The sequence below is a fragment of the Aulostomus chinensis genome, chromosome 6 (genome assembly GCF_037954235.1).
Source record: "Aulostomus chinensis isolate RoL2024-O1b breed Wild chromosome 6, RoL_Achi_v1.0, whole genome shotgun sequence".
Classification (NCBI taxonomy): domain Eukaryota; kingdom Metazoa; phylum Chordata; class Actinopteri; order Syngnathiformes; family Aulostomidae; genus Aulostomus; species Aulostomus chinensis.
Window position 1 is genome coordinate 3,196,329 of NC_141325.1, and position 11,172 is coordinate 3,207,500.

An 11,172-nucleotide genomic window follows, 5' to 3' on the forward strand; every position below is an offset into this window, starting at 1 on the left:
ACGTCCTGGACTGCAGCACGTGACGGTGGTGTGGTCTCGTCCATCCGTGGGTCAGTGAGCAGGAAGCTGTTGGTTTAGTTGCTGCATGAAAATATCACCAGTGAAGGTTTTGTTAGACGAGGGAGCAGGAGGGACAAGGTTAGTTAGCTGATGGCTGAGTGGTGATGCATGTCTGGGACGTTCATGCTTAGATGATTACATTTGAGCTGAAAACCTGTTAAAACTCCAAACTGCTGTTGGGCAGCGTCGCTGTTGAAAGCTCACCTGATAGACTTGGCAGTCCTTGTTATGTTGATTTTAGGGATTTCATGAATGATGTCACGTAATGACGGGCAGACTCCTCAGGTGGTGGACGTCGCGTCTCCTCCACCGCATCCCCAGCTGGAAGCGTCTTAGTTTGACTTGACACGCGAAGCTCCTGTGTGGGGCTTGCGTGTTCTCCTCGTGGACTTGTTCCAGTTACAAAGGACAAATTTTACCCGTCGTGCGACCACAAAGTCGTCCTGACTGTCTCAGCAACACTTGGTCTTGATAACACAAGTTGCCTCAGTAAACAAAAACCCTCAGAGAAGGTCAAAAGAAGAGGAGGCAAACCAAGTTTGGGAGAACCTTTTAATGCCCTTTTATACTTTCAAATCCCTCTGAGCTTCGTTCAGTAGCCTACTGAGTCACATTGCCCTCAAACATCTCCTGTTTCCTGTCTGTGTTCAGGAGGGCAAAGACAATGACCCACATACTGTGGCACACCTCCTCCAGTCATGCTGATCCTAATTTGACACGTATACTACAAGGACACTCACACGCAACCACACAGCCACACACACGCACACACACCCACACACACGCATGAGTCATTGCTTGATTCTTAATTAGGATCATTTAAGCATATTATGTGTGTTTCGCTTATGTGCTCCCCCTCCTCCTCCTCCACCCCTCCGTCAGATCTTTGAGTTCCTGGTTACCCCCGCTTCTCTCAGGCTGGATGAATGTTGAAATTGTGGCCCGTTGGTTCATCAACGTTTGTGTTTGTCTGTTCTGCTCCTGTGTTTTCTCGCTCGTTGAGGCGGGCTTCCCACCTGAGAGATAAGTTGTGGGCACTGGCTTAAGACAACAGAGATACAGAGCGGCGAAGGCGGCAGCGGCAGTGGCAGCTCAGAAAGTATCGGTTTGGCGATTCGGCCGTCTGATGCGTTGGAGTGTGAATGGTGCTTGAATACTGGGGGGCTGTCTTGTTTTGGTCACCCCAAAGCTAAAAACGTGGTGTCAGAGAGGTTTTTTGTTTTTTTTTTATTTTGACAACTTGGCATTTTGAGGCGTCATGACACTTGAGGTTACTGCAGACGAGCAAGATGGAGGCATTTTATAGTTTTATTGAACTTTCAGTTTTGGGGGAACTTTCCCTGAAACAGTGTCCAGACTTGGAGCTGCAGCAAGGAAAGCAGTGTAACGGTTAAATGTCGTAACATTTATTGACTAAACCACTGCAAGTGCACGAAGAAAGAAAACTTGGCTATGAGATAAAAAGATAAAAATAATGGAAACGTGATATTTTCTCGCTTCATTCCTGGAGTCTCAGCTAAACTTTGCACTGGCCAACTTGAGGAAACACAGTACAGCAGATCCAGATGAGCGAGGAGAATAATGGCGAGGGAAAAGTCTGCTGTGCAAGACTTTGGCAGAGATCATACTTGGGGAAGTTTTTAACAACGACTGCATCGTTTCTAAACGGTTTCCAGCGGATTAGCGCTCGAGCGAAGACTTCACCGCACATTTCCTTCACAAACAAAGGATCTGTCTCTTTTAAAGCACGTCTCAAACGCGTGGTGGTTTTATTTGAAGGAAGAGAATTCACAAAGGTTCGTCTGGACATAATTCTGTCAGCCTTCCTCAATCACAGGATTATAAGCAGTATTTATTCAGTCAAAGCAGCAGTTGCCAGGTCGTCAATACTGGTTTAAGACCTCGACTCAGCCCTCCAGGAACACGAGGACTCCCTGTCAAAACTTCTGGTCACGTTGGATCCAGATGTATTTCACAATCATACAAGTTCCTGTAAAAGCTGTTTGAAATCAAAACTATCAAAATAAAAAAGCTGTCACATTCGGAGATGCCTTCGGATTGAAGGTAGAAGGCTGTTGGTGAATCTTTTGGGCCAAGGGGTGACGTTGGAGAACCTCTTTCGGCATAAGCACCTTTTAAAATAAAGGGATGGACTTCCTGTTTGCCTTGTTTAGTACATCCCCAATGGAGTACATCCAGTATTTCAGAGTAAAGCTAATTAGAAAACTAACCGGCTGGGAGGTCAGATGTCACCTTGCATTGGTACCACTGTTCTTGAAATGTCAAGCAGAGTCGAATTCCCTTCGTTTGTGGTTTGTTTACGTGCCTCCGTTTGTATTTGTGAGTGTAAGTAAAAGCAGAATTTTCACCTCCTAATTAACCATCACACAGCTGTGTGCCCCCCCCCCCACGCCCATCTGCTCCTCGGTGGGTTTCAGGTGAACCGTGATCTACTCTGGATGATCCTGCACCGCTGGCTCCCAAGCTCGCTAGTCATCAATATCAATGCAACTGCAAAAACACATGCAGGCGACAACAGAGCTAGAAAGACAGAAGAAATGGGAGAATCCCATACAAAATAGAAGTCATTAGTCCGCCTCACTTTCTGCTGTGTTGCGTGTGTGTGTGTGTGTGTGTGTGTGTGTGTGTGTGTGATGTGTTGTGGAACAGTGACGTTTTACCTCTTTGAAGTAGGCGAGGCCCCGAAAATATTCTCCTTATGTAACTGTCCCTGTTGCAGGGTTGCACAAGGCTGTGTGAGACAAAGCGTCATGGTGGTGGGCATGCCTCCGAATCTGTGTCTTTGCTGGTGTGTGTGTGTGTGTGTGTGTGTGTGTGTGTGTGTGTGTGTGTGTGTGTGTGTGTGTGTGTGCGCCAGTGCACGCAGGCAGTATGTGCCGTGCGTGTTTGAGAGACGGACTATGCTTTCTACTGTGTGAATTATGCAGGGCGGGATGAGGGTGCGGGGCGGGGATGATCCTGCTCTTACACAGCTTTTGAATTAGAAGAGTCAAAACAGCGAGCTGAAAACACAAGCACGTGAAGGAGAGGGAGAGGATGAGGAAGATGGAAGGGGAGGCAGACAGCGGCGAGGGCAGGATGAGGCTTGTGCTGCTGCAACGTATAGAATATTTTTAGAAAAACTCCTCAGGCTGCAGTTCACTGGTCTATGATATGTAACATAACGATGGACAACAGGGTTTGCGACATAAAAGACATGATAAGAGAAACAAACAAATACTGCATGTGTGTTTGAGCTACTTGTGTTTGGAGTTCTGTGCCTAAAAGAAGCTGAAGCACATCCTTGGCCAGCAGGCGTGTTAGCAGCTAGATGCACTACACACATTTTAGTTCCTGATTCAACTTTGCCTTTTTTGTCTTTGAAGATCAATAAAGTGTAAAAGATGTACATCGAGAGGTTGCCCTTATTAACCTTTACATGAGCAAATAAGCTGAATCAGTACTTCTACTTTTACAAGATTATTTTTTTAACACAAGTATCTGTACTTCTAACTGAGTGGTACTCTCTTGCCTCCTCTGGGTGAGACGATAGAGGGGTGAGAGTGAATATTGGGTGATGTAATGAGGAGTGAGAGGAAACCAGGAACAATCAGCAGCAATAATACATCAGAAAAGTCCTCTGAGAGTTACACAACAACCCTCCTGTATGTAATCCCACCTGTTAATTATGCACTGTTGCTATAAATGGCATGTGATTATTAGCAAAGAAGCTATTTTTATCAATGATTTATGCCTCTTCAACACACACAGACACACACACACACACACACACACACACACACACACACACACACACACAGGACTGAAGCACGAAGTGGGCGGGCTTTTCTTGGTACATCTCTTTCGACCATTATTAGAAAGCGAACTGTCTTGACTATAGAACCAACAAAAAATGATGTTTCTGATGTGCATCCTCTCGTCCCTTCTCTCTCACCCTGTGTGTGTGTGTGTGTGTGTGTGTGTGTGTGTGTGTGTGTGTGTGTGTGTGTGTGTGTGTGCAGGTATCGGTCAGGGTGTGCCGGTGGTGGCTCTGATCGTAGAAGGCGGTCCCAATGTGATCTCCATAGTGCTGGAGTACCTCAGGGACACGCCTCCAGTCCCTGTGGTTGTGTGTGATGGCAGCGGCAGAGCCTCAGACATATTGGCCTTCGGACACAAATACTCCGAGGAGGGAGGGTATGTACTTATACGTGAGCGTTCAGCTGTAATCCAAGGACAAACACTACAATATGGATTAGCTGCTGCACTCTGGGAGTTCTCACTGGCGTGTAATCATAATCGCTGCTAATGTTTTTGTTAGAAATACTAAATGATGAAAGTACCTCCTCATCAAACACAGCAAACTCACACTTTTTATATTTAATTGTTCAACAGAAGCGGTGGAATCCAGTGTGCTTTTAAGGGAAAAGACAGTAATTGATGCAGGAACTTCAGAATATGCTTGAGGCTTCTGAACTGCTCAGATGCATCGCAGTCATTTGAAACATGCAAAGAATTATAAGATCCTTCAGCCAAAAATGAAAATGTAGTAATTATCTACTCCCCGTCATGCTGATGGAAGGTCGGGTGAAGTTTTTTAGTCCACAGCACACTGCCGGAGTTTCAAGGGGAAGCCGTTAAAACACATTCACTCTTCTCCCCATTCGTGAGACGGCTCTTAGAATGTTGTCACGTCAAGGTCCAAAAACATGAAACTCCAGAAACCAGAAGACGCAGCAGATGGAGTGATGTTGCGGTTCTCCAGGGGGGCCCGTGGAGCCGCACAGGGCCGGCTGAGGAGGAGGATGGATGAGCTGGTCTAGTCTGAAAATGACAGTTTGTCATTAAACCAACCCTCATTCAAATGCTGATAGGGGGGTGGGGGGGGTGGGGGGGGATTGGATGCAATTAAAAAGAAGCAATTTTTTAATGAAAATAGAGGCTTTGATCTTTACTCTGATATGTTCAGTTTTCTTTTTTTATAGTCGTAGCACAAAATATTATGGGGGTCTTGAAATATTCGTGAGAATGCTCAGGCTTCAGGACACTTGGGTTACTTCAGTACAGAGACATTTTTTGTTTGTTGGTCTCCATTCACGTCATTTGTTTGGGAGCCTTTTTCCCTTTTGAGTGAGCGATCCCTTTAGACGTGTTTGTTCCTGGTGAATCCAATAATGAATTCCAAATTACAGCTTCACATTTCCAGTCAGAGATGAAGGTAAATGTCTGATCACCTTTCATCAAGGACACAGAGATCAGAGCGCTGAGAGTCCCGGTCAACCTTGGTTTCACATTCACTGACAACAAATTTAATTTACCTGCACCCCCATCGAGGTTTTCCTCTCCCTCCCTCAGCCCACCACCCGTCCTGACACTCTCCTCTCCCTCGTCCACACCTCTCTGTCTCTCCAGCATAATTAATGAGTCTCTGAGAGACCAGTTGCTGGTGACCATCCAGAAGACGTTCACCTACAGCCGCACACAGGCCCAACATCTGTTCATCATCCTCATGGAGTGCATGAAGAAGAAGGAGCTGGTGAGTGTGCGCCAACCGTGTCACACACATGCCGCAAAACATCTGTGCAGAATATGAGCTACACACACACATCCGCAGGCACACACTTGCTCTCACACACACACACACACACACACACACACACACCATTAAACCGTTAATAACAATAATATCATCCTGTCTTAACTGTATAAAGACCAGCAAAAAAAGACAAATCTGGGGAGAAAATGGATCCGTCGAACGAAGCTCGCTCATCATGAAAGTTTTATCGCAGCAATCATCACCCCATCTTTTATGTATGACATGTAATGTCAAGTGTATGTAGATGTATTCAGATGACGTTTGGGACCAAATGGCCTCCACCTGCAGAGTTTAGACCCCCTGGGCAGAGTTTAAGGAAAGACACACATCTTGTTAAGCTCAGCTGTCACACACATTCGTCTCTGTCCCTACAGAGCGCTGTCACATGAAAGTGACGTCTCATTCATGCTGTTTTATTAGAGGTGTGATGAGTATTTCGTCTGTGTGTGTGTGTGTGTGTGTGTGTGTGTGTGTGTGTGTGTGTGTGTGTTAATCATTTGATCACAATAGCAGGTGTTCAGTCATTATGGGGATCACTAGAGTGGTAACCACCAGCGCTGGTGCAAACGCCAGTGCTCACACACCCAGTCAAACAACTGGACGGCAATCATTGAAACTCTTTTCTTTTTTTTTTTTTTGAAAAATGTATTGAAATTAAGAGGTTTATTTTGTGAGCAAAGGCCTTTGAAACCCAAAGTACGTTTCTAAACCAGTAAAATCCAAAAAACGCACAGGTTCCAATCTGACAGAAAGAGTTTGAGGTGGGAGGCAGGACGTGAGAGGGACGCGTGCTCCTTCTGACGTTAGTCAGACTTGAATTTGCTGTGTTGCATGTAAACAAGAAGATGGACGATGAAGCGCCCGAACTGAAACACTGTCTCATTTAGAACAAAGTGGGTCATCGCCGTCCATGTAAACGTTGCCATTCTGTAGGAGAACGGTGTTCACCAAACACAAAGCGAGCAGGTGCTACTGCAACAGTTACAGCACTTGTTTTACACCGGGGTGTTCAGTGCTGCGTCTCCTATGAGGGAGGAGAGGCTTTGCCATGTCAGTCGCTGTGGGTTCTGCTGCCGGTGGAATTTTACTAATACTTTTGGAATTAACCGCATTCACACACACTCCTAAATCCTGGTTTTATTACAGCTCTTGAAGTGAAATGCTGAGCAAGAACATGCATCATCAGACATGATGGCTGGGATGACTTGACCACATATTTGTCAGAATGTGTGCTACTATGATAATTGCAGTGCACTAAATCATACAAATGAAGGGACTTGGTTAATCCCCCACACACACACACACACACACACACACACACACACACACACACACACACAGAACCACAATATGCAGGCAGGCCAGCATTTGTCATGGTTTTTCTGCATGTAAGTGGATTGATTGCATCCTCAGTGGGGTTCCAGTAGCTGACTGATGCTCACCCTGATGGATCTTCAGAACACAACACACCCCGGTAGAACCAGAGTGTGTGAGTCATTCAGCAGGAGCGGCTGTAGAGTCCGGATAATCTGATGCTGCCTCTCTGAACTTACACAACAATTACCGCTGGCACAGCGAAACAGGGCAGGAGTCAAACTCCAGTGTGCCGTCTGTTCGCCACGTTGCCTTCAATCGGCTGTCTCAGCCTTGCAAACTTGTGTTTTCCTATTTACCACCATTGTTACCGCTAAAAATTTCTAGTTTTAGTAAAAATGCTACTAAAAGATGCTTTAGCGTGCTTCAGCCGGTGGGACGCGACTAGCGTGTGATCCCAACGTGCCCAGTGTTGGTAGCTGGGTTATATCAACTTCAGTTTCTGGAGGATTTGCAAGAGGAAATGTAATTAATGCAGATCTAAATCCACAGCTGTTATGTAAATAGAAAGAGTGGAGTTATTTAACTCAACAGCTGCTGATGCTAATTCTCCATTTGGGCCCCAGAACCGCAATGCATTTGTTATTCAATGTGCAGCACTCAAGACACAAATGACAACAAAGAAGCAAGAAGGAAATGTGATAATTATGTTTGATTTTGATTTAGAGGACAGCAACGGTTTCCTCGTCCTGGTCACGTTTGTTTGTGTCGTCCGTGGATGTCAAAGTCTGTGTGTCATTGCTTTATTTTTTTTTTTCACTAACTTTATTGTATTTTATCAATCCAGGAAGCTCCTGTTGTCTTTCTTCTGTCAGTCTTGGTCAAGACTGCAGCAGGAAATAAATCATGATTCGTTCCAATTTAACTTTGTGTCAGGTTAGGAAAAGACTCACGTTCTCTGTCTAACTTCGGCTGTTGTCTTTGTTTGCGTCTTTCTCTGTGCTGCCTCCGCCAAAACCCGCCTGCCGGTCCGACGCGTCTGCACTCATCAAGTATTCTTTTGTTTATAATTTCATATGAATAATACATGCAGGGAAAAGTAACATCTCAGAAAAACAAGATAATAAACATGCAAGACGTTGCACATGTTGACGATTTCTTCACATCAGGCGCATGTCCAAATTTTTATATTTATATATATATATATATATATATCCATCCATCGTCCTCTTCCGCTTATTCCTGACTAGTAAGGGTCGCGGGGGGTGGAGCCTATCCCAGCATCTACGGGCGAGAGGCGGGGTTCACCCTGGACAGGTCGCCAGTCCATCGCAGGGCCAACATAGAGAGACGAACAACCATTCACACTCACATTCATACCTACGGTCAGTTTAGAGACTCAATCAGCCTCGTCCCCAAATTGATGTCTTTGGACTGTGGGAGGAAGCTGGAGTACCAGAGAGAACCCACGCAGACACGGGGAGAACATGCAGACTCCACACAGAAAGATCCCGTGCCCGAGCCGGGACTCGAACCCGGAACCTTCTTGCTGTGAGGCCACAGTGCTGACCACTGCACCACCGTGCAACCTTTTATATATATATATATATATATATATATATATATATATAAAATATATATATATATATATATATATATATTTTATATATATATAATTGTTTTTGTTTTTTGTTATTTACATTTTGTGTGTTTTTGTCTCTCGTATGCCTGCCTCATGTTCTGGACATCAGTTCATGTCCAGTTTGAATGTGTGAATGTTAAACTATAATTGAGGTTTACAGTCTTAATGGTGCATAAATCATTTACCTCATCACATTCAATGTTGATGGCGTTCTCACTGATCATGCATTCATGAGAGGCCATCCTCCTCCTCCTCCTCCTCCTCGTGTGTCCTGCATTAAAAGTCAGGCTCGTCTCAGCGGACACTCACGGCAGCCGTTGCTGTTCTGCACCACGCAGAGTCTCAAAAGGCCAAAGTGGATTATAGTTGGAGGGGAAAGAGAACAGTTCTGTTGAGCCACCTCAGTCTCTGCTGGCTCCCTCACTCAGGTGTTGATCGCCCTCAGAAACTCTTTCTTGTGGGTGTGTGTGACATTGGAGGAGAAAATAAACGTTTGAGAGAACAAAGGACACAGTGGGCCTGTGAGGGCCAAGTGGAACAGAGAGAACAGCAAGAAGCAGCGGAACAAAAGCGCTGTGGTTAACTGGTTTTACGAGATAAGTTAGTCCTTCTCTCCCCTTGGTTTCACTCCTTTACACCCCTCCCCTGGTGGAGTGTTCAGGATGTGACGCCTGCAGGACCAGAGGTCAAAGTCCAGTCCTACGAGGTCGTGTACCAGTTAGCAACTGCTCTGTATCTCTTCAGCTAGCAAAAGACAAATGAAACTCCAAACATAGAACAGGCGAGCATTTTCCAATCATGAAGTATTGACTGTTTGATATGATAGAGCGTCTGTAGACATGCTTTTATACCAAAGCCAGCCAGCGTGAAACCGCACGTCAGGGTCAAAAAACCACGTTGGATTAAATGCATGGCCTCCTTCACACTGACAGCAAATCCAGATTTGTCCTGGGTCACTGGGTTGTACGAAGAAGGGAAAGAGTGTGAGAGAAACAATGATGGTGTGTGTGTGTGTGTGTGTGTGTGTGTGTGTGTGTGTGTGTGTTTGGGCGTCTGTGTTTTTGAGTGCTCCAAGATCCTTCTGGAGGTCTGAGCTCATCATTATCTCATTTTTTTTGGTCAGATCTTGTGGCGAAGGTAACGGCTGGAATATACCGGCCGCATCCACGCCGCCTCATGTTAGCATAGCATAGCATAGCAGCAAAGGTGCCAGGTCACCTCCCATGTAATTAATCAGCCGTACACTGACCACATTAATCGTGCAGTAATCACACACGAGTCACGGGGACATATCAATATTTGTTCTTCCAGGTGTACTTAAGGACAGAAACTTCGCAACTGTGAAGAAAATGAGCGTTTAAAAGTTTTTAAAACGAGCTCCTCCCTGAATCAGGGAACGAGAGGCAGCCGAGCATCACGGTGTGTTTCCACATCAAACTCGATCCAGTTAATTGATGTCTAATGATCCTGGATTCAACGTGATCAATGTAGATCACACAGAGCAGCTGATGCTGCCTGAGCAAAATACTGGTGAAGTAAACAGCTGGAGTACCCCGCCTAAAGTGATACTTCAATTAAAAAGTGTGCTTTGCTCACAAATAAGCATCTTGAAGTCACCAGGATGTTTTTTTCTTTTCCCTTCTTAATTACTTTTTTTGGTAACTGTAGAATGCAGAAATTGCCGGCCACATCTATTTAGCTTGAAGCCGGTGGAGACCGACGACGAACTGCAGTTACAAAACAACAGCAGCTGACCCAAAATGGCCGTTTACAATCTCTCAGGCGCATCACCCGGTAAAAAATACATCTTCTGTATCCAGCTGTCTGCTCAGTTGTCAACACACACACTTTGATTCGAGCTGAAGAAACAAATGTCCTGTGAGACACTGTCAGAGGCACAACCCCTCCAGCTCATGCTAAGGATCTCTTCTTGTCCTGTACGAAAGCAGTACACAATTTCCTGCTAATGTTCTGTCCTTTGTGGTGGTAGCCAGTTTTACGAATCGTAGCTTTAATTGGTGGGAGAGCAGCAGTTTTGTACGAACCTCAGGGGCACTCCCGCCTTCATATTTCAGAGCTGACAGTGTTACAAAGGTCCCGATCCTCCACTTTCATTTGGTCTAACATACAGGAGCGTTGACAACAATCTGTTCAGATGGATGAGGGATTATTAGGCTCCAGGTTGGGGCGGGGGGGGGGGGGGGGCTAAGTATATAAGCATTGTAGTTCGTTATATAAGTGCAATTAAAGAAGATGTACTGCAGGAAAACATGGGCCATACTGTCTGCATTATTCTAGATGAAAGTGGTAATTATCATCCTTGTGTGTACGCATCAAGTTGCTTGTTTCTTTTATCCCTTTTACACAAAGAGGGCACGATTTCAAACGAATGTCAAACAAGCACATCGACAGGATTTCTGAGAATTAGTGGCTTTAAATACTATCAGGCCCATTGTTACGTATGTAGCTGCACAACTCCTTTTATCCTAAATATGTGCCGATCTAATTTAAGGGCTAATTAAATCAGAAGTGCACCCGCCCGCCCCCCGCCTTCCTCCTT

The 11,172-nt window shown here is 45.3% G+C and overlaps 1 protein-coding gene across 5 annotated transcripts in view; it reads left to right on the top strand.

Moving 5' to 3' along the window:
• The window catches only part of trpm3 (transient receptor potential cation channel, subfamily M, member 3), a 167,442-nt gene that overhangs the window by 120,417 nt on the left and 35,853 nt on the right, over window positions 1-11,172 (top strand). For all 5 annotated transcript variants that reach the window (XM_086205867.1, XM_086205868.1, XM_086205865.1 and 2 more), the window contains 2 exons: window positions 4,083-4,257; window positions 5,473-5,596. In XM_086205867.1, coding sequence (XP_086061993.1) covers window positions 4,083-4,257; window positions 5,473-5,596 — 299 coding nt within the window. The remainder of the gene's footprint in view (window positions 1-4,082; window positions 4,258-5,472; window positions 5,597-11,172) is intronic.